Below are 24,070 nucleotides of genomic sequence, written 5' to 3' on the forward strand. Positions count from 1 at the left end.
GCAGGTGGAGATGCAGTGATGCACAGGTATCCGAATATCCTCGGCTTAGGAATACAGATGTTACTAATCCCTTTATTCCTGTAGCACCTGTGCTGCTCAGACCACAGATTTTGAGGCCCGTGAAGATCCATATGGTCCAAATGACCAGTGCTGGCACATTTTTATCTGGGATTTCCTGGACTGCGCGATGTCCGTGTGTGCAGCGCGGCGCAGGCAGAGCAAACCAGACGCTTCCGGGAGGGCTCAGATCCCTGCACATGTGCTGCACAGATGGGCTGGGCCGGCGCAGTAAATCTGCCATTTTCTTACACATTGGCCTTTCTCTGCAAGCACCAATCGACCACGCAGCACATGTGCGGTAAATCCCCGCCCTGGAGCAGTGGGACAAGCTGGGCCCATGCCGTGCAGGCAATGTGGGCAACTACTGTAGCAACGCCCCGTAATTCAGATGGGTGGCAGCCCCAGGGCACGCCCACCCTGGCTGGACTTCCACATATCAGAAACCTGGGCAAATATAAAAGACCTCAAAATCTGCTGGGGCAGCATCTCTAGGTGGGAAAACAGAACATGTCAGAGGCCCGTGGAGGAACAGGAGCCTCAGGCAGGGAATCCATGATACTGAGGATTAGACAAAGTCACTGAGCTTGGATATATCCATCTCCTTACCCTTGCAGCTGCCTGTGAGCCAGCACCCCATGCCAGCATTACTACTGGTGGGGCCTGTGTTGAGCTAGAACTGAGGCCCAAGCTTGCTTTTAATTAAGCACTGAATCTGAATCTGAATTCTCTCAGTGCCAGGAGGCACACAAGGCGCAAACATCATTCTTCCACTTCGATCGGTCTGCGGCTGCGTGCTCTGGAGTCCCAAGGGCCACAGCGCAGTCTTCTGTTGGTTTTTTCCCAAGACATGACCGATCCAGTTCCATCTCCTCCTCCTCATTTCATTACTGATTTTCTTCATCTCCACCATTTCATTTTTTTTTTGAAAGTTGATGCTCGTCGTTTCTGTAACTTTTTTTTATTTTTTTTTTTCCGGGAGGAGGTAGTTGGCCTCCTGCCCAACCCCCATGACTTGGAGGGCCAGTGGTTTTTCTGTCAAGGTGGCCTTAGGCTGCGTTGGTTCGCGGCACCTTCTTCAATTTTATCCGGTGCACCCTCCAGAGAGGGATCCCCTATCCACCACCCAGGGGAATTAAGCACTGAGAACAATGTAATTTAACATTGATCAGTCACCCAAACAGTTCACAGCTCTGCCCCAGAAATGGTAATACTGGCATAACATGGGACAGCACCTCAGAGGTTAGGAGCGAGCTGTGGGAGAGGGAGGCAGGAGAGCTGCAACACCACAAGACGGTACTGACACCACAACTCTATATTGTGAAACCACCTCTGGAATCTGACCTTTCCCAGAGCACGTCCCCTAGCCACAGCTCCCAGGACCGCAACTTTTGCTTGAGTGTGGGCACGTCTCTGAAACAGATCTCCTGTCCTGATTCAATGCTTGCCAGTCATTGAGCACCTACTGCAACCCTAAGTAAATTGCTCCCATGGTTAATTAGCCTCCAAGTATGTTATTTCTCATCTGAATGTGTCTGGCTTCAGCTTCCAGCCACTGGAACTTCCTAGGCTTATTCCTGACACATTAAAGAGCCATCTGCATTTGGAAATCTCTTTCCCATGCAGGTAATTGCAGATTGTCATCCTTCAAATAATAAAGTGATCCTGTAACAAAGAATGCAGCTGCACAAGGAGACAAGTTACCATCACACAGGCTCCCAGGTGGTTTAACATCATCGTCTGACTCCTGGGTGCTAGACTTCACAAACACGGGTTATTTCACCTGTAACTCCCTGGAGTAGCACAAAAGCAAACTGACCCCCCCAAGTCCCAAATGTAGGAGCACCACTGGCCTGCCTGTGGTGCCATGGTGGATCCCTAGAGCTGGGTGATAGATCTTTGCCCTTTGAGCCAACAGTGACGGGTAGAAATAGCTTTATCTTGTGTCTGAATTGGTTGGTGAGGGGGGCTAAGGCACAGGCTTCACTTACTAACTTCTTCAGGTTCCAGTAGCACAATCAAATACCTGCAGCAGCAGAGACAGTTACTAGACCCAACTCATGCCACCCGCTGCAAAGACTTTGACCTGCAGCGCCAGATTTCAGACAGGGATTTCACTGTGTGGAGCAGAGCCTGGTGGGGACCATGTATAAATCTGCTGCTATATTGTATTCTCTCTCTGCTCAGCACCACCTTTCTTCAACCAACCCGATCTACAGTAGGGCTGCACAAGCCTTCTAGCAAAGAGGGCTTTATGTCCCAAACTGCCTCACCCAGCCTTGGTAATTTGCACTCCAGGGACTCTGAGGTTGCATTTGGACCATGACGTTGCATTACCACTGATGCTTTTTCCCACCATTGATTTGTCCAGTCCCTTTCTGAACACACACTCTGGCCTCCACAATACCCTGTGACAATGACTTCTACAATGCCATCGCATACCATGTGAAAAAGCTTCCTTCTTCTTTCCAAAGCTTCCTTCCAAACTTCTTTCGGCACTGTGGAAAAAACACCCCATTCACAGGCTCATGGGCCCCGATAACATTCCTTCTGAGCTGTCTGTCTTCCAAGGTGAAGAGGCATAGCCTATTTAATCTCTTCTCACGTGAAGACATCACACACCTCTGCATGTCCTCGGCTCCTCTCCCTGTAACCCTCCTGGTTCTATTACATCGTTTCTGAGATGAAATGACTAAGATTGTAGATAGCAATCAGGATGAAGGTACACTGTGTACTTATACAGTGGCATAATCTCATCTGTCTTTTCTTACCCATTTTGTTCTTCCTATACAGGTGACTGTGATTTTGGCATTCCAGCCATCCAGATCAAGTTTCAGCAACAAGTATCTTAACCCTTTCCTCCTAAAAGAGCAATAGCTAAATCCTTTGCTTATATCTCAGATCCTTGACCCTGCTACATAACCAACCACAAAATGCCTCATCACATCCTTCACACCTCATTTCAATGTATTTATGAATGGATTCACTCATAAGTTCAATGCTACCAGAGCTTGAGTTCATACTGCAGTGACCTCCTCCTCCCTTTGTATCATTACTTTAATGCTGCTTGCGTTGTGGCTTGATTTTTTGCACAAAGTTCTTGCTCTGGACCTATTCAGTGTCCTGGTACAGTCTGTGCCACCAGCCTTGTGGTAGCTTGCATAAGGGTGAAGCTTCTGGCTCTGCTGATTGAGACATGCTTGCCTCTGTGGCATTGCTGAAGAGCCTTAGACCAATACAGCAAGGATGTACTTTTTAAGTAAAGTCAAACAGCCAAAACAGAGCTTCTAAAAATGCAGTGCTTGCAAATTGCCTGTGTCAAACATGGCAGAAGTCCTTGTCAGCAAGAGGACAGGACAAATACCTACATTTCTTCCTGAAACCCACCCAGAGTCCTTCCCTCTGCCAGATAGTGTCTACTCCAGGCTCTCCTTGTTTCTCTTCCCTACTTGAATTTAAGCAAACAAGCTCTGTCCAGACACTGTCTTTGACTGCCACTCCAGAACAAATTGCGGATAAAAAGCAATGCCTGGACCAACTGATGTGTGCTGCCCTGCTCAGACAGCCACAGCCCTCTTCGCCCTCGTAATGGCATGGATACAAGGCATGGGCAGTCATCATAAAAATACTACCAAAGACTCTCCCATTTTTAGCACCTTGATTTTGCTTTGGCCTCTGGTTGTGTTGGACCCCAAGTGTACAGCCTGTGCCATTTCATGAGCTACAAGCTAGCACCTCTGCTACCACATCAGCACCAACACGGGAACCTGGGCTTGGGGTTGATTTGTGAATGCACGGAGCAGGGTTGAGGACTGGGACAGGTTTTAACCATGCCCCTTCCCGACCCTGCCATGTCCACAGCTATCAGGGAGGAAGGGCTCCACCACCACTGACAAACATGCTTTCTCACCTTTATGGGCTCCTTTCAGAGAGCTGTAGAATGACATCATCACCAAAAGGAGTAAAAGTGCCCCAGACGGGTGGCTAACTCTCCACAGGTGCTACAAACCAGGAGTAGGAGGTAGCAGGTTTCACTGACATGTGGGAGCTTCCTTGCCTGCTGCTGCCATGGGGCTGGAGGTGCTGTGGCTCTGTGATCAGAGGGTGGAAGTTCAACGGTGACAGCAGCAGCAAGAAGGGGCCAAGGAGGCTGGAAAGAGGGCAGACAGAAAGCCAAGGAGGCAGCAGGTCTGGTGGCTCTGAGAGCTGGGGATGAGGAGGCAGGGAAAGGCTGTAGCTCCATACAAGAAAGATTTTCACTTCTCTAGTGACTTCAGCGCGCTCAGGACCCAAAGTGGCCACAGAGCATCAACAACAGCCAGCTTAGCACGGACACTTATCCAGCCCTTATCCTCCTGCCACTGCAGCTCCTGCCATGGTGGAGGTAACACCTCGATGCTTGTGAGTGTCCAGTGGCAAAAACTAGGCTACACCAGCCAAGGAACAACAGGTCATGAGAGCCCCTAGCCAAATCTGCCCAGACGTGCTGGCCTAAGTTTTGTACCAAATGTCCTGAGCTTTAACACGTGTTAGCATCCCTTCTTCCTAAGAGCTTTCCCTTGTGTTTCTTCTCTTCCAGCACTGAATGTGTGATTCAGTCATGCCTTAACCTTTGTGTCTGATTCCTGATCTGCTGTTAAAATCTATGTTAATTCCTTAGAATCTCACAATTTTTTCCCCAAGCAAATTCTGAGCAGTTCTGGGATTCCTGTACCTGCAGACGCAGTAGGTAGCTGACGTGGTCTGCTCTCCAACAGCTCAGGCTGCATGAAAGGTCTAATTAACACCTCATCAAACTCAACTGTTGGTTGTGTCTGGAGAAATTCCCTCTTGCACCTGTGCATTCACAAGACACCATTTCTAGCCTCCCGCACAGCAGGCCCCAGCCATCGGAGCAATGCTCCATCACTGCAGAGCCCGTGCTTACATCAGCAGTAGTGGTCCTGGTCCAGTCTCCAGGACTTGCTAGCCCAGAGCGACACTGATACGCTCTGTGGCTGCTCTGAGCCATTGCACGGTGCAGTGTGGTGCAAGAGCTCAGGAGGAATAACTCAGCAGCAAAGGGCGTGCAAAGCCCGTGCTCCTGCATTTCAGGCAGGGCTCTCCTCCCCTCACCATATCCTACCTCCATCATCAGAAAGTGCATAGGTTTCACCCAGCACAGCTCAGTGTCACCTGCCTAAGGACAGCCTTTGCAGTGGGACAGCATGCACACACCCCTACATGCTGCAAACCTTCAGGTGCCTGATCTGCGCTCATCATATAGCCTGTCTAGCAGGCCCCAGAGAAAGGTGGCACCCCAGGAGGGGTTCAGTCCCACCCTGTCCTGGAGGACAGGCCCTAGGATTGGGTCAGAATGGCCCTGGAGGTGTCCATCTCCCACCATTGAGATAGACAGAGCCCAGTGCACAGCAGAGTGCAATGCCCAGTTCATGTCAACGCTACGATTATTGCAGGACAAGGTTTAAACATAAAGAATAAGTTTAGCTTGGTTGCTTGAGATAACGGTTAAACAATAGACTACAGTGTTTGGAACACAGAGCATGCAACAGGAAAATGTAATTTTAGGTAATACTTCACAACAAGACTATTCTAACGAGACTATTCAGCACCTCAGGTAATTCTAGAGGCTTTCCCTGCAGAACATCTAACTCCAGCTTCTACTGCCGGAGATCACACTCCCTGGGCCTCTCTGAGTTCTCCTTTCCCACTTCAGCTCATTTCCATTATTCCGCCCCCAAATCCCCTTCCTCACTTTGTGTAATAGGGCACTGCTTGCCTGGCAGACTAATCCACCCATCCTGACTTCTGCTCTGTGGTGTCTCTTCTCTCCCCTCCAGCCTTACTTAACACTTGAGTCATAATCTTCCACTTGACTTCCTATCTGGTTGACTTCTGCTGTTCATCACGTTTTTTAAAATAAGAGCAAAACTCTGAAGATTTCACATCATTAGGACTATTAACTGCACACACTTTATTTTCTCTGGAGCCTTCACCCTACTGCGAGTACTACGCAGACCACTCATGGCGGTCTAGCAAGGCAGACAGCAGGCTTGCCATTGAGAGCACCTTCCTAAATTCCTTCTCCTCTCTCCTGCTTGCTGACTGTGTTGTGCTCATTCAGAGTCCCCAGAGGCATGTCCTGGCTGTGACAGCCCCAGGCACATGCTGAGCCACGTCCCGTTGACCAGTTCTGTGATGCTCCTGCAGAAGGCAGAGCTCTTGGTAGCACTATCCAAGAGTACTGAAGAGACCTCAGGGAGCTGCTGGGAATAAAGCTCACACTGTCAAGCAGCTTAGGCACTGGGGTTTGTTTGTTTGTCCTTTTGTAACTCCATTTCCAAATACTGCACATGAGCGTTTAGCCCTTTGTCTTTGTGTAATCAGACTTGTTCCTCCTCTTTACGCCCTGCCTGGTAATAATGGGGTCTTTATGTGGAAAGACAAGCAGCTCTTGTCTCACAGGACCCAGTGGGCTGTAAGGCCATGCAGGCACGTGCTGCTCACCATGAGCTGCAGAAACCAGGGTTTAGAGTGCAGGACACAAGGTTTCTCCATGGGAGAGAGAAACCACTTTGAGTGCCTGTGGACCAGTGTCACCCTGGCAGGTAGGGATGGCAGAAGAGAAACTGCATATAGCTTAGAGAGCAGGCATGCTCATTACAGCTCTTTCAGACGAATGTGGGGGTCTGGAGAGGCCCCCCCACCCCGTCACCAGGGCTGCTCAAACCCAAGCTCTTACCTTCCTTTCCTTTCATTCGAGATGGTGTTTCTTTCACCCTCTCCAGCAGATGGTATGCTACAGCCTCGCTCCCAGGGTTGCCGTCAGTCAAAGCGTGGCTCCAGCAATGCAGAGCTGCTGGACCACCCTGGCCGTGCAACTCAGCTCTTCCAACCCCTCTTCCCTGGGACCCGGCTGCGGTGCACGAAGGGCAAACGGAGCAGTAGGACTTCCCTTTCTCTAAGAGCTTCTTGGCTCTCATCCCTGTTGTTTTTCTTACTCAGCCCGCTCCTCCCGGCGCTAATAGATTTCCTGCTGATCAAGGCTACTACAACATTTTGTAACTAACTCCCCCCGTGCCATACTGAATGCTGGGCTCCAGTGAGCGATGCGCCCATGCGGCATCAGCGGCAGACGTGGTGTGGGCGCAGAGGCTGCTCCCCCGCTTTCATCAGCGGGAGGGATGCTGGCGTCGCAGCTGGTTCCACCAGCTTTATGGTCTCTTTGTGCTGCTGCAGCAAAGCTGAGAATCTGGCCCTGGCTCCCTCCCCGCCCCGCCAGGGACTGCATCAGTGTGCTGTTTATTGTTTCTGCCAGATCATTCATGCAGATGTTAATGAATGCTAGACCCAGCTTTGCTCCCAGCAGAGTCCCTTCCACACCTCCCCCTGCCCAGCCCTCTGCACTGGAGTTTCTGTTTACAGTCCTGCAGGGAATTTCCCCTCTGCTGCAAGGTCTTCAAGACGCACAGTCCCAACTCCTGCTGCCAGCAGGCTCCCACACCTCCCTGGTTCCTGTAACTGTCCAATGTCACCTCCAGGTGTCTGCGTCCCTCACTGTCACCATTCCTTCTCCACCTCTGGCTTCCACAAACTAGAGACATGCCAATTCCCCTAGGAGGGAGCAGAGGGCTTGGCCAGTGAAGAAAGTTGCTACAGGTTCTTCCTCTGCACAGATGGAGAAAGCACAGGGGAAGAAGCCACCAAAGGGAAAGAGCAAAGCAATTTGTCCAGGAGGACTCTGAGACAACATCTACGCTGATAAGTGGTGCCAGGACCCACCTCCTGGCCCTGCAGCCCACAGGCATGCAGCAGCCTGCATCTGCACCACGGCGTTATCTTCGTATTCCAACAAGGTGGGCACCTCCGTCTGCCTGTAATTGGGAAATGCTGGGAATACTTGGGAGACCGTTAATCAGCCCAGCCCAAAATCCCACCAGGGACCTCTGCAGAAGTTCAGCAGCACAGATGACCATGTTCGTAAGCCCCTGGTACTGCGGTGGCTGAGCTGCACAGAGCCTCGCTATCCTGGCAGCTGTTGGACATCGGGAAGCCAAAGAGCAAGTCTACCTGTTGCAAAGAGCATCAGTCTCAGGAGGGGTTTCTGATCTCTTCTTGATCAAAGCAACATCACTTACCCTTCCAGGAGAGCGATGACATTCTTTCTGGGCCTCCCAATGTTTGGCCCATAGAGGTTTGCTCTGGAATAAGTGCGGATAAGCTGCAGCAGGCTTCTCAGCTGGATGTAGTCCTTCCCCAGCTGGCTGCCGTTCACCGAGCGGCCGATCAGGGTCCGATAGTTATTGGGCTCTGGGAAAATAAAAATAGACAAGCAAGGCTTGCCAGCTCTGCTCCTTCATCTGTGCTTCCGGAGAGAGACACACAGCTCACACGCTGTCGCACAGCTTGAGCTCCGCAGAGCTGCCTGCCCGCTCTGCGGAGCAGCAGAAGGAGCCTCTGAGACGTGGATGAGGGCCATCACTCGCTCTCCTGTGCCAGCATCTCCTCCCACGTCCCTTTTGCTGTGTGCTGCGTGAAGGACCCGCACCTTGGTGTCATGCTCCTGTCCCTGTAGGGTTCCCCACTTCCCCTGGCACTGCAGCCACCATACAAGTCCATACAGCTGCTGGTTTGCCCACCCCAGGACCAGCTGTACCTAGCAGCCAGGGCAAAGCATTTCACGTGTTGTTTAATACCAACTGATAGAAACATCCAGCTAAGGTGCAAACACATGCCAGGTCTGTCTTAGAGATGATGCTGCCTTATAGCAAGGGCCTTTAAATCCCTCTGAACCTACATTAGCAAAACACCCTGGGATTTGCAAATATCCTCTTCCAAAGGGGAATACCTTTCTGCTACAGTAAGCTCTGTTCCCGTGGCCCTCCTGTTCCCACACTCACCATTGCCCAGCTCCCAGGAGATGTTGTACTTCTTGCTGGCACTGTACTTCAGCAGGCTGAGGGCATTGGAGCTGTTCCAGGAGTTGTTGGGATTTCGGCGCAAAGCATTCAGTGCAAAGATCAGATGAAGGCCAGAGCAGTCAGCAAAGTTATAGAGTTTGTCTAGAGACCTGGCTGGGAAGAAACAAAAAACAGCTTGTAATTCAAATGAAAGCTGGTTCCAGAGAGGTTCAAATGATCCTGCTGTCCATCAGATCTTGACTTCTGTGTAGGATGAGCCAGGGTCAAATGCCATCCCTGTGACATCTGTAACCGCAGAAATGCACCTGACCTTTGAAACAGGGATAGGATTCCAGGTGTGGGCTCATCTCCTTCCAGCATGAAACTTGGATGCCCTCCACCACTGTGTCAGAGCTAGGGGCCATGTTACCAGAGACAAGTGACTTTATAACATCTCTTTTCATCTGCTCTTGGCAAGGAAAGTTCAGCCTTTTCTGTGCTTATCCTGCCTTGCATCTCTTTCAGAACAGATCCTTCCAGTGCCTGGGGAGCACAGGAGGAAATCACCACCGAGGGCTCTCAGCTCACGGCCACCTCTCCTGCACGCCACCACAACCTGCTCTCTGCTCCCACAGCCCCTGTGCAGTAACCAAACCCCAGCAATAATCAAGCAGAACCTCCAAGGCGGGCACCACGCACCCAGCTAACCTCTGCTCCGCACACAGAGAGGAGCTTCGTGCCACCTCTTGAGCCTGGGGACAGAGGAGGGCTCCCCGCCTGGTGACAGCAGGGCCAGGCTCTGCTGCTGGGGTGGCCCTCCTGGGGTGCTGGGGTCTTTGCGGGATTCTTGTCCTACCTGCTGGCCCCAAAGCTCCCCAGCTGGCATCTCCCCTGCTGTGCTGTGGCCTTGATGAGCAGCGGGGCACCGGCCAGCAGCAGAAGTAGAGACCAAAGAGCTGACCCACTGTTCAGTGAGGAGAGACATTAGCACAGGGCGCTGCTGGGAAAGCCAAACCGCTTAATGCATTTTTTTGCTTCAATCTTCCCTAAAAACTCAAAAGCAATCAAATGTCTGATGAAGCTAATGGCAGTGTTAACAGGATAACTCCTCATGAGACAGCAAGAGGAGATTTGGTTAGAGGACAATTAGGTAACGATGGTGTTTTCAATCATCCCTGCCTGTTGAACTGCATCCCAGGGCCCTCGGCGAGCTTCCTGAAGCAGCCCTGGAGATGCAACCGCTTAAGTGTGAGGAGCCGATGGGGAGGTTCCAGCGGGCTGGGGAGGGCAGACCGAGGGCTCCGCTTTCAGAAGAGGGGAAGGAGGCGCTGGGGAATTACAGAGTAGGCAGACCGGCTTCAGGTCCCAGAAAAATACTTGGACAAATAATCAAGCTGCTTGTCAGCACTTACAAAATATAAGGAGATGATCAACAGCCACAGGAATGTGTCAAGAACAAATCACACTGAAGCAATCTACTGACAGGAGAGTAGGGTTTGCGGGCAGCAAAGCAGCCATTTAGGTCTTATACCTTGATGGTTTTTAAGGATTTTGGCATGACTGCACATGATGTTCTCTCCAGAAAGTGAGGTAACCCTGATCTAGACTGAACTGCAGTGAGAAATATGCACACCGAGAGCAGCTACCAGTAATTTGCTGTTAAACTGAAGAGCCCAGGCAGCCTGCTCTGGGTCTCTTTGCACATTTCCAATAAAGAAAAGTAGAAAGGTGTGGAGGATACATACATCAGACTTGCTATGGCACCCACATGCTAGCATGTACCACCACGGCCAAGGGAGCTGAAGGGGATGGAGAGGAGGCGACCGCATGCTCAGGGAATTGCTCTAAGCCCAGGGGCGATGCTCTGAGATTCCCTGTGCCTACACTGCTGGGCCAAGGTGCGAGACGGTGACAGCCAGGAGCTGCTCGCTCCGGTTGGGATAAGCTGCTCACAGCCTGTATGTCTGCGTTTATTCCGTCACCTTTCCTGGTCACTGAAAGCCTCGGTGAATGCAGACTCAGCTCTGAGAAGAATAAACTTATTTTAAAAGCAATGTTTTAAGGAGGGTCAAGGAAATAAACTAACTGAATAGCTAACGTTTAATGGAACACAGCAAAGTCATGGAAAGGAGAAGAAAGGAAAAATGTGGAAAAGAAATTCCTAATCCCTTTCACAACATTTTTCTAAATGCTACTGGTTGTTTGAGTGAAAAGTAGCTGAATTAATCTAATGTATTCATCCCACTGGTTTAGGCACACTAGCTGTTTTTCTGGATGTTTGGTGAATTAGAGACAGATACAGTTACTTAATACTCATTTACTTCATACCTGCAGGCAAAAAGCTGCACTTGAAATGAGACTCCTATAAAGAGGATAAGATAGACACCTAAATGACAACATGAAGATAGCAAAAAGGTGTTACCTGCAGTTCCCCTGTTAGAAATGAAACCTTTTTGCTGGTGCAAAACCGTTGTAGTTCTTAAGTACTACAGGAGGGGATTTGGTTCATGTTTAGGAGCCTCTGCAGAGGACTGGGAATTGATTTTCCATGCATCCACCGGAGGAAACAAGCCATCTGTTTACCCCAGTGCAGGGCCTGCCACTGTGAAATTATATTTTCCCCATGACACTTATTTTGTTTCCGTGCGCCTGCACACAGAGATGCCACGTGTATTTCATGTTCTGCCATGCCTTTCCAAGCTGGAAACATCAGCAATTGGGGAGAGAAGTAGGAGAAACACACAGATGTCTGGTGGTTGCTCCTGAACGTTTCCAGTGGTCTCCCAGCACACAAACCAACCTGCAGACTGCAACGAGGCTGCAAAGAGCAGAAAACTACTAATAAACCTATCTCTGTATCAAAACAGATTGTTAATATGGGCACTCTTGGTGTCAAGAGTATCTTGGGTATCAAGCCCATTTATCTCCTTTATCCTTGGCAGCTCTCTAAGGATGGTGAATCTGGACGCACCAGTCTCTCCAGTGACTCCAGCAGAGCCTTGATTACCAGTTTGCACAAGATGCCCAACTGTTAGTGGTTAAAGGGCACATCTGACCCCTCCTGAGGTGACTGCCTTAAACTGGACATCTCTGTTGCAGACAGCTGTGGTTAGATGAGAAGAGTACTGTCATGGGTGGCTAAAGCACAAAAAGAAGCATATTTAGAAGACCTCGAGTGATGTCCAGCCCTCCATAAGTACAAACAGGGCCAAAAGAGAATGCTATAAATATTTTACTGCCATGACTAGGGATGGCCACGTTACTTCTGAGTAATGAGAACATGAAGAATCGCACTATTATTAACAGCTGGCTAAAACTCACTTTGAATTCTGGATAATTGCACTGCTTTTTCTTCATCAAACACGGAAAATCTTCCAGGAATTTAACCTTTCCCCAGCTAACAGATCATTAGGCAAGGCTTTTACAAAGCATTTCAATAGAAAAAACCATTTTTGTACCAGAATGAATCTTGATAGAGCAGAACTGGTTTTATAAGACATTCTCCCTGCCCCTTCTCCCCCTCTGTCCAGTGCAGAGATGCACACGCTCAGCGCTCATGAGCCACTGAGCTCAGGGAGAAAGAATAAAGCAAAAAAAGAGATGAAAACAAAAAAAAAGTACAAGGATGTTGAGAGTCAGCTTCTGCCACTTACTAATGCTCGCGTAGTTGGAGCGAGGCTAACCAAGGCAGCAAAGCTCCGTGCTCCGTTCCCTCGTGCCCAGCGGCAGTGCTGTGCCGGCAGGTTTCAGTGGGGATGGGCACCTCGGTGGGTTTGGGACTAACAGCAGCCAGTATGCAGAGACAGAGGCCCCATGGTCCTGGCACAAAAAAGAAATCAGGAGATATTTGGGCTTTCTCAGCCTTTTACATCCTTGGTTGCAGAGGCTTGGACGCATCTGGAGAGTGATTGCTGCCTGACAATGCATGGCTGGGTGGCCGCCAGTGAAGATCTGCTTGCAATCCTGCCCTCAGCTGAAGCTCTGCACAGGAATTAAAGATTTTGGCTGTTTGCATGGATCTCTCGCCCTGCACAGAGGGAGACAGACAATTTCAAAATGCAGGAAAAGGTGTCTGTGAGGCCACAAATGGTGGTGGTATTCATGGGACAAGTACGTCCTTTGGGCTTCTTTCCCATTTTTCTCCTTTTTATATGAGGCTAAATTTTAAAGTTCCCTGAAAGATGGATGCCACTTAACTCTGTGGCATGCCAACACAAAATCTGAGGCACATTAAAATGTCTCTGACAGTTTAAAATAGTTGGAAAGACTTTCCAGTTGCAGTTACTGAATTAAACCTTATACGAGAGACTTTACAAAGAACACAGTATTGACTGCCATTTGGTAAGAGGGACAGTTCAATACTCTCTGGGTTTGAAAGTCTTCCATATTTTTTATTCTGCTTCAGGAATTTTGCTTTGGCAGGGTTTAGCACGAAGAGTTGAAATTCATGTGCATGCTGAGACGGAGGCTGAGATCAGCCAGTGGGCTGAGGGGTGGCGGGGCATGGCACGGCATGCCAGGGGCTTTCGTAACTCTGGGAAGTCAACCAGGAGGACAGGAAAGAAGAGCTTGTTCTCCCTCTATCCCCACCATTCACCACGTCCATCTCTTACGCGTACACCGTGTGCCGGTGCCAAGGAGGACAGGGCAAGAGCTGACCATGGAGCGGGCAGCACACACCGCACTCCCCAAATCCGCAGGCTAGCTGGGAGACCAAGCAAATGCACAACCGATGAACCCTTCTGTTGATAAAGCAAAGAAATGCAGTTCTAGAAATAATGATTTCCACTAATCACAGGTATTGCTTGACTCTGCATTCCCCATAAATTCTAAGCAATGCCTGGAATCTCCCTGCAAACAGCTCCTGGTGCCAGCACCGAAGCCAGCAGCATCCCCTGCCCCTCAAGCACCCTGCAGGAGACAGCGGAGGGAATAGGTTAGGAAAGACCTGGCAAAGAGAAGCCCAAAGAGAGCTTTACAGGGAGGGGGCAGAAAGGGCGGTACAGAGTGTTCAGACAAGAGATGAGTAAGATGGCTGTTGAGAGCAATGAATGGAAAAAGAAAGGTATTCCCACTTATAGAAGAACAAGTGGGTACATGGAAAATTTATTTACAAACAAATTGCCACCATAGTCAGCTGAATCCCCTTTGCACTGGCTCTCTTGGGCTGAAAATCCTCATAAAACCACATGTGTGTGTCAAGGACTTAATGTTTTCTTAGCAAATAAACATGAATCAGAAGATATGCAACAAGCAATCAGAGTAACTCCAGACCCATGGGACAGGTCTGCAAAACTGGCTTGAAATCTTCCCATGGATTCCATCCCCAGTCACGGTAGGGTTTCAGACAGGGAAACCAGAACCCCCCACCCACAATTTGCACAGTTAGAGCACCAAAGAGTAGCCTTCATCATCACTGCAAGTTCAGAGGAAAAGGGACATCCCGCACTGTCCATATGCACTGTAACATCCAGCTTGATCCACTGGATCATGGGAAGATTTTCCTATTCTAGCTGCATGCTAAGCCATTCCTTCAAAGTTGCTGCTTAAAGAGAATTTTAAAGATTTCGAGGCTACCAAGAAACCCACACAGTTGCTGGAAATTGCATTCTAATGATGACCATCCCAGCTGGGAAGCTGTTTGGTTTTAATTCAGTCTTCTGAAGAATTTTGCTATGCAGTAAAACCACACCGTGTAAAGATGCTGAAGAATTCCCAGGCAAAATTACTGGCAGGAGGGAAAAGTTTGCTTGCCTCAGACACACTTTTCACCTGAAATGCTCCTGGTCAGGCTCCCAATTTCCCCCAAAGAGGATGGAGGTGTGCAGAGCCATCCCTTGCTCTCATTTACCTCCCAGGCTTCCCTGTTGCTCTATGGGGGAGCAAAGGCTGGGAGCGTGCTGCACACGGGAAGCACTTCCCAAGGCAAGGTGCAGCGTTGGAGGTCTGCTCTGAGTGACAAGAAGTGCTTTGGCAAAGACTAATGGTGCTATAGAAAAGGGATCTAGTTTAATCCCATCTGAAGAATACCTGAAAGTTGGAGGAACTGTTTTTAATGCTGCCAGCCAGTAAAGAAATGCTGCGCACTGTGTGTTAATGAGAACCTGGATTTTATATCCAGCTGGATGACAGATGGGGGATCTGGGGCTATTCCCTCCGGAGTATCGAGGGGGCCTTGTTCCAAGGGAATTGTTGTCATCATCCCTGGTCTTTAAGCAGCTGAACATCAACCCTCAATATTCATTCAAGTCTTTAACTAGATTTTTCATTTCACTGCCAATGCAGAGGTGATTATGCTGACCACGTGAGCTAGGTTTAGTCCTTAACACCACCGTACAGAAATAGCAGTCTGGGGGCTTGGTGTCAATCTCTCGCCAATAAGGAGCTTGGCCGGCAGCCATGGATTGTGGGCTGAGTTCCCTGCTGGCATATAACTTGGAAGACAACCACGAGGTCTGGGTTCAATATCCAATTGCTAAGGAGTCTGGCTGACAGCCTCATTTTGTGGAATGAATCCCAAATTAATATAATGCTTTTGATACCAGACAAGGGGCATGGCCCACTTCCAAATGCTGTAAGGGCTCAGATAAAAGCCATAGGCATTGGGTTCAGTGTGTAAATGGTATCGAGGTCAGATAACAGTGAGCATTGGGCTTAATCCTCAGATGGTGAGAAAAAGGAATGAGCCCTGAGCTCTGCCTTAATGCAAAAAAAAAAGCTCAAATGAACAGAATAGCTCTGTTTTCAATCCTCGTGTGGTAAAGAGCTCACAGGACAGTAATGGTTTCTAGGAACAAGTGTAAATTGACATAGAGCTTCAGAAGAGATGTGGGATCTGGGTTCAATCTCCAAATGCTGTAAAGCTCAGATAATGGCCAGAGGGGCAATTTCCAAACCCTCTGTTCCAGCCTGGTGCCTGGGAAGGAACCAAGATCACATTACAGCTAAGAAAGCTGCTTTCTTCTGCTGCATAACTTAAGACATTTTCCCCTTTGGATTGGGATGAATCCAGTATCTTCTAAAGTTTCAGAGGGAAATGGAGAAGGCTACAGGTTTGAGCAGAGCAGAAGAACAGAGCAAGAGAAAATAAGACGGTGAGCACCACCTGCTCTTGCGCGTCTTGTTGGCCAACCCAGATCACTGGGCTTGAGCCATGGAAACTGTTCCAGAGAAAACACGGGTACAGCTCATCAGCATCCTTGCTACTCTGCAGCGCCTGCACCGCTGGCCGTGGTGGAGGCAGCTCATCCCACCGAGAGACGGCGATAGCCTGCACTGCAGCTCCTTCTTACTGACACCGCCTGCACAAGGGATTGGTGAGAAACAGCGTGTGCAGCAAGAACTCACTCCCGCTCTCATAGCTCACTCACAGAATAGCCTCCTGACGCAGCTAGGCTAGTTTGCTTGAAGTCGTTCCACTATGTATAAAAGAATGCAAATAAAATGTGTATAAAATATTCAAATACTACTTTGAGCAGGCATTTAAAATTGGTCTGTTACGTAGGAAACCCTTCCTGGACATGGTTTTAACGAAAGCGATGTTGTTCCTGTGCAAAGTTTCAAATTTGATAAATTGGCACTATCTCCTTTCCCTTGAGGAAATCCTTTAAAATCTAATTGTGGTCCTTGAGGCTCTCAGCTTTAGCTCCAAAGCCCAAATAGGATGGGCCACAGAGGACAGGACCTGATCTCTGTGAGTAGTGCTAAAACAAGCTGTGGTTTGTAAATCAGCCAGACTCTTGAGCAGCAACTGCAGACTTGGAGTAAAACCCCCCAAAACACCCTCTCAGGGCAGCAACTACCCATTCCTAACAACTGGGGTGCTAAAGACAAGCCCTGTCAGCACTATCCCCTGCACGAGTGGTGGGCACAGCCCAGCATTTTGCTCTTTACGCTATGCAAATCTATGACATTGGGGACAGGTTACAGCTCCAGCTACAAAGCCGCCTTCCTCCGGGATTTACCTATGCACGTGGAGGGAGCAAACCCGCTGGGCTTGGGAACACGGCTGCAGATACAACCCAGCTCCGCTGCCAGACCGTTTGCTGACAGAATGACTGTTTTATATGGCTATAAGAGCAGCTATAAGCGCAGCTGTCTGAAAAGCAACAAAATCTATGATGTGTGTTTCTAAATCCAATGACAGCTGGCAGTGCCGCGCTGCAGCTCATTCCTTCTTTTACACAGTTTAGCTAAAACACTTCTCTGCGATCGCCCCAATTTATCAACAAACAGCAGTTTCTGGAACAATTTAAAAGCATTCCCAAATAGGCAAGAAGTAGTCAGCTCTTCAAGCAGTCAGCGATCTGCAAGCTCCCAAATAGGCAGGCAGCTGGAGATGGATGGGGATGGCTGATGGAAGGACCGAATGCCCTCGCCAGCCGCCCCGCAGGGAGGATGAGGATGTGGACCACGGTGGGATGGGGGGGCTTTGAGGCAGGGGTACCTGGGCACCGCAGAGCATTACCCACATGTGAGGGAAGGGTGATTCATATGGTTTAACTCTGGCCCAAGGCACAAGCGTGAGCCATTTCTGTGCTGCCACGGAGGAGAGGTGATTTGGTCCCTGCTCGCTGCTGCTCCCTGGTCAAGGAAGCCACATGGAGTGGGATCTTCTCCTGCGACCGAATCTCACCTCCCAGACATGGGAAACCCCATACAGCCCAAACCCACACAGGTTTGTACAAGATAATGCCGTAGCTTGCTGTACGGCTGTACACTAACACGACACAGAGAGAGAAGACACAAGGGCAGGTATCATGCTTGTCCCCACACTCACCTCCTCCTGCCAGCCATGGGTCAGTGCCTACGGGGCAGACGACAGCAGCCGTCACGGGGACCCACTCCCCTGCGCATCACTTGCTGCTCATGTGGATGCCCACATCATTCTTCCAAAGTGCCACAGTTGCAAGGCAGAGGTTTTCTTTATAAATACTTTTTCTTGACAGCACCTGAAGTGGTAACACTGCAGCAAGAGGATGGATGTTTTCAGCGCTTTCCCACAAAAAGTAAGCTGGGAAGCATGGGCTGAGCAACACCCTGTGCATGTGCTGTGTGGCTAAACCAGAATGAAAGATGTACAGGTACGAAGTGTGTTTTTAACGTGTTCGTTTAATCCCAGTAAAATGCTTAACCCAGGTAAGCTGTGCATCCAGGTCACCCATTCCCTTCAGTCTGTCCGGCAGCTCCAATATTTGTTTTTTGCTGCCTGAACTGCTGTCACGTGGCAGACACACGGCTTGATTGAGAAGAGCCTCGCACAGGGATGCAAGCCAGACCCACCCGACAGCATCCCCGCAGCCGCAGAAGGCGCAGCGCCTTGCACCAGACCTCTCTACCTCCCGCCCCCCGGGTCTCTTGCTGCTCCGGAGGAGAGTGACACTGATCAGTCATGCTAGGAAGCTGAAATACCGCATCGGGAACAAATTCAAACTGAGGACTTCAGCGTTGCCAAACCCCAACATTCAAAAATCATGAGTCAAGCTCCCAAAAATCATAGGACTGGCTCAAGAAACCTAGTTTTAACATAATTTTCATTGCCTGCTGTTTTCAAAAATTTTGGGTGCCTTTATAGGACATTTTTACGCTCTTTTAGTACCAGGAGAGCTAAAATCTGGCTTGTTTTTATTTTTCCTTTTAATGGAAGTTGATGTGCAGCAAAACAACTGTTTTATTTTACAAGTTGTTTGGGTTGGCCTCGCTTCCCTGTGGGTGGGGGCTGCAGCCGGCGGCCAAGGATGGCAGGAGCACGCCTGATGCCCCTCGCCGGCAGGAGCCGCAACAGAGATGCTCTGCCATTAAGCAAGGATCTGCCCATCCCCATCCCTAGCTATTTAGGGGGTAAACCCAGAACCTACAAACATCAGGTGCTTCATTTTATGGGTCTGAGTCAATGTTTCCTATCGTGCTAGGAGCTGCAGCCATGGTGCGCCACTGAAAACTGCCGATCCCAGTCCCGGCCCATCCTCTCCTGCTCGCTGACCCCATTCTCGCCATCAGCCGTTCCTGGCTGTTCCCGCTCAGCGGAGCAGCTGATTTCCCTGGGAGGAAGAGGGAGTGACCAGGGCTCTTCACACACTTTGTGAGCTGGGCATCTGGTATTTTTCAAAACTCTAAAACATTTTAACTGAAAACTGTCCTAAAAAAAAAAAACAACAAAAAAACCCACACACACAAAAAAGAACCCCAACCAAAAAACAACGCATAAAACCGGAAATGTTTCAATCTGAAATCCTTAATTAAAACCACACTCTTTAGTACATAAAGAAGGAAGTTAAAAAAGAAATGTACTTTTGCACATTACAGACAGCATTATAATAAACACAAAGCACTGCCAAGAAAGAGGCATTTTCAAGGCTAAAGTAGATGCCTCCAGCTGCACTCAAATAATGTCAGAGGGTTTGTCCACATTGCCGAGTGTCATTGCATTTGAACACGATAGCAAATGACCAAGCTAGGCAGATGAGGAAGACAGCAATTACTGGCGCAGACCGCTAGCGCTGCAGCAAGGACCACAACCCGCTGGGGTCTGTGAACTCCTCTGACTTCCCACAGATCCCAGACCCTGGTCTTAATCTGTAAAATATTTGAAGGAACTGGCCCTGACTCTTCCTGCTCCTCTGGGCTCGCAGATACGGCTCAGCTGGAGGGACCCGGTTTGGCAGGAGCTCTCCCCAGCTAATCTTTGGGGGAATTTTGTACCAAAGCACACAGGGTGGAGTCTGAACCTGATTTTGGAGGCATAGACAAATGGCTGGAAGAGGCCAGCGTCATTAGCCTGATGTCCCGCACGGCGCAGCCCAGGCCGCACACAAGAAGTGCAGGAGTCAAACCCCATTCCTCGGCAGGGCAGATCAGATCTTTTGTAAAGGTATCCACCGCCGGCTTAAAATTTGCTGCAAGTATGGAAATCAGCCTATCCCCATGTAAAATGTTTCCATTATTTAATGTCCATGGTCAAAATAGGCACCTGGTTTCTAGCCCAAACTTACCTGTTTTGGCCTTCTAGTGACGGGACCTTGCTACACCCCTGCCTGCTAGGTTTTTGTTTCTTCTGGATAGCTCAAGATTAAGATCAAGCCTCCTCTAAATACTTTTATTAAGCAGAATTTGTTGGAGGTCTTCAGTAGCTTCACAGCAGTGAAAGCTCTCCAAGCTTCCAACCAATTCGATAGCTCTGCTGTCTTACAAGTCTTACCAGGCTCTGTCAACAACCTGCTGCTGTGGGTGACATTTAGGATCCCATGAAAAAATATTGATGTGCTGAGGGAGAATAGGTCTGCTCAGACTCCTGCTCCTCTGCGCCAGTCGCAGAGCTGTGCTTGAGTGCCCGCTGCTGCCTGGGAGAGACGGTTTTCTGCAGAAAGAGGATGCTGGAAAAAGTAGCATCTGGGTGAAGATGGCTGGTACCTCTCCAACCTAGTGAAAGGACTGGAAATGAGGTCTGAAGAGAGCCACTCACAAAAGCTAGTGGGTGCCCTAAAACCAACTGAAGGCTTGGGATATGGCTAAGGGAAAGGGAAATTGCAGCAGGCGCAGAGAAAAACTGAGTGAGAATAAGAGGGCAGCCTTCTGATCATATTATATGTTTGCACATAAATGCCAGCAGAACAGGGAATAAACAAGATGACTTTAAAGCCCTCGTATACAACTACAGCATTTAGCCTCACACATGCTTCATAGAAAGACACCGTTGGAGGGGAATTCTGATATGAGAAGATGTAACTTGTTCAGGAAACAGAAGAATGAAATAGGAAGGGGTTTTTTTGTATGAAGAATACTTCGGGGTTCAAGAAGAGGTGGGAAACAGACCCCGTGCATGTCCCCAGGGACAGAGAAAGAGATAAGGAGCACAGGAGATGTCCCACAGAGCTCCATTAATCAGAAAGAGGACACAGAAGAGGCCTTTCTGAGCATCTGGCTGAAACAGCCAAATAATTGGAGTTGGTAGGACCAGGTAATTTTAATTACCCTGGTTTCTGCTAAAGACAGAGCAGGGCAGGTCCCAGACACACCAAGCTGCTGGAATGCATGGGTAAAAGTTGCTCTGGAGAAGGGAAAGTAGTAGGGGAGGGGATGTTTATTACTTGGATATTATTGATATAGAAAGTTGATTAATAGTCCAACTCTGGAAGTAAATTTAAGTGCAAGTGGTTACAAAACCATAAAGTTCAGCAATTTAAGGCAGTGAAGGAACAAGAACAACGGATTAAAGATAATGTATTACAAAAAAAGCAAATTTGAACAAATTCAGGGCACAGGTCAAGAGGATCTCTGGGGAAGAGAGTTTAAGACAGCATTTCCCAACCAGTGAGACATGGAGAGGCAACAGCTGTGTTGTGGGTCCAGGGGAGAGAGCAGCAGAAAGAACAGCAGGAAAATACCCTGCAAATACATACAAACAAGAGGAAGAAAGAGGAAAACATCAATCCGTAACTCAGTGCAAAAGAGTAAACAATGTCTTGACAAAGAGAGAGCTCTTGGCTTTAGTTTTCATAGAAAATAATAACTGTGACATGGCTGTTAATTATATTAAGTGTGAAACAGAAGCAGACCTGAAGAGGGAAGGAACAGAAGAAAGACCACTTAGGAAACCTAAGTCACAAAAGGGCTCAGTTATCACTATGAAATCTGTGTCAGATCATTTTGTCAAACACAGAAGATTCATATGTATTCAGTAAATACTTTTTCTGCATTTTCACCCAGAATTTTGCTGTTATCAGCACGCCCTCTTGCAATAATGCTGCACTTAGCTGAAATGGTTTTATTCCTGATATTCTGGGAGTGTACTTATTGCTTTACTCCCCTGGACACAGATGCACTCCCTGACAACTTCAGCTTCCTCTCGCTGCTTGCCAGCGTTTTGGGGGAATGCATCCCCTCCAGCTTTACTGCAATGGAGATATCATCATCTGAACTACTGTTCTTTAGTCTTTTAAGGTGAGCAGGGAAAAACAGGCATGACTCCTTGTGAAGCAAGCACCTAAAGCGGCTCAGGTGAACTCCATAGGAGCTCTATACCTCTTTATCTTCCTGGAGAACAATCCAAAGCCAGCCCAGCCCTGGAGATCAACACTGCAGATATATGGACTTGGATGGGATGGACGCTGAATTTCACAACAGTTACTCTGCTGCCGCTGCTGCCAGCACAACTCCTCCGCATTAGTTAGCACATCCTCGGTCGCTGTGGAGATGGAGGGGTGCTCGCACAGCCTGCCAGGACAGTAGCTCCAAATATCATCCATTAATTGTATCGTGCCTAGAGGTGGCTGTCAAAAATGCAGGGAGCCACGTAGACAGAAGAGGCAGATGAGAGCACAGCTCACTCGTGGTATGTGGGACTCGGCTAAACAGGCAGCAAAAGGCTCTGCCGTGAGTTACTCCAATCAATGAATGGATTTAGATGTCAGATGTTAGCTCTTTTCCAGAGAGACCATCCGCATGTTTTTTAATACATCTGTGTACCCAACTGCTGAGTGACCTACAGCACTGCCCTCCCTCCTTCTCCCCTCTTCCTACAGGAACACAAATCCTTCATCTGAAAATACATCATATTCTGGAGCTAAAGAGTTGTATTAAAATCGAGTATATGAGGTGCTGGATTAAGCTAATGGTGTCATTGGCGTGCCTTCTGGGAGAGGGATCTGAGATTTTTGCAATGTACTTGTCAGATTTTTAAACTTACTCAGCTAAACAAATAACCACTGTTAAGCCTCTGAAAGGGATTCTGCCCCCAGCCAGAGGAGACAGCCTTCCGAGACAATTCTTGGGAATAAAGGTTGATCTAAAGCAGCACAATTTCTCAGGGTTTAACTGATTGTATCTCACTGGTTAAGTAAATGGTTATCTTTCTGGATATGGCATAATCTCCACTGAAATATAAATGCATGGAAAAATCAACTTATTAAAATAAATTCCCCCCAAACTGCATGGCAGCCTCTAATTAAATAATTCCACCTGAGAATCCCATCCCCTCAGATTGCATAAGGGATATGCCCACTGGCTCCCACCTTTGGTAAATGGGAACCATGTGGGCAGCATTAGAAGAGGGAAGTGCAAGAAAAGGTGAGCCCAGAGAAAGGCAGATGAACACACCATTGCACGCTGGGGAAGATTAAAGGGAGACAAAAAAGGAGGGCTGAAAGCTTTTGACAGCAGAGAACAGGAAAGTTTCCATATCTAAGAAAGGTTATGGGCTTGCTCTGAGTGGGAAAGAAGGTGTTAGCAGTTGGAAGGAAAGACTAGGTCTTGCCCTTGGAGGAAATGCTTCAAAAGCATTTACTTTCCAGCTTAGCAATGACCTTGCTCCATTTATTGCTGAGGGCTGTGGATGTTGGAAGCCTGATCCCACAAAATGAGGCTGGTTGTGCATTATTGTACAGCTGATAAACGTTAGACTTTCAGAATCGGGAAATATATTTATGCTCACAGCACTCAGAAATGACTTGACAGATTCTCACTCAGATTTCAGGTCATCTCCTCAAGCCCTCAGTCTGAAACTTTAGCATCAGGAATTCCCATTTAAAGAGAAATGATAGGATAAAATTATAAACACTCAAACCATGTTTGCAACCACTGGCCTGGGTTTCTACGTGCTCTTGTGCTGTATCAGTACCAAGGGGGCAAACAAAGTGAGAGGCTGGACATGAGGAGGACAAGTCAGACACTAGGAGCACGTCCCAGAGAGAAACTGGAGAGAGATGTAGGGTGCCCAGGATGAAGGCAGTAGCGGCAGCAAGCTCTGGCAGCCCCAGCCTCTTCCCAGCAGCCCCCAACCCCAAGAGCACGCGCCAATGAGACCTGGTGGTGGTGCGCTGCTGTGCAACACAACAGCTTTGATCACAAAGACTGATGGCGATAAAGAAGTAGATATCTACAGTGATTTAGGGAGGAAGGTGAAATATTTTGTGAGCATGTGTGTAGAAACAGACGACTACATCTTTCTAGAGCACTTTTGGCCATCCAATCAAGAAGTCACATATGCAGCACTTGTGTTGGAAGAGGTGGCAGCAGCAGGGAGAGGTTTATCAAGCTGATGCTTCAGACCCTAGTTAATCATGATTTCTTTCTGGTGAACTTTACTGGCACCCCAGCACATGCAAATCCTCACAGAA

At 48.7% G+C, this 24,070-nt stretch overlaps 1 protein-coding gene across 1 annotated transcript in view; it reads right to left on the reverse strand.

Annotated features, from left to right (window-relative positions):
- HPSE2 (heparanase 2 (inactive)) overlaps window positions 1-24,070 on the reverse strand; it is a gene marked incomplete at its 5' end in the record, with an annotated part of 113,159 nt that overhangs the window by 30,356 nt on the left and 58,733 nt on the right. The window contains 2 exons of the mRNA XM_082308873.1: window positions 8,196-8,367; window positions 8,958-9,131. Of these exons, the coding sequence (XP_082164999.1) occupies window positions 8,196-8,367; window positions 8,958-9,131 (346 nt within the window). The remainder of the gene's footprint in view (window positions 1-8,195; window positions 8,368-8,957; window positions 9,132-24,070) is intronic.

This window comes from Platalea leucorodia (genome assembly GCF_965183815.1).
Source record: "Platalea leucorodia genome assembly, chromosome: 4".
Taxonomy (NCBI): Eukaryota; Metazoa; Chordata; class Aves; order Pelecaniformes; family Threskiornithidae; genus Platalea; species Platalea leucorodia.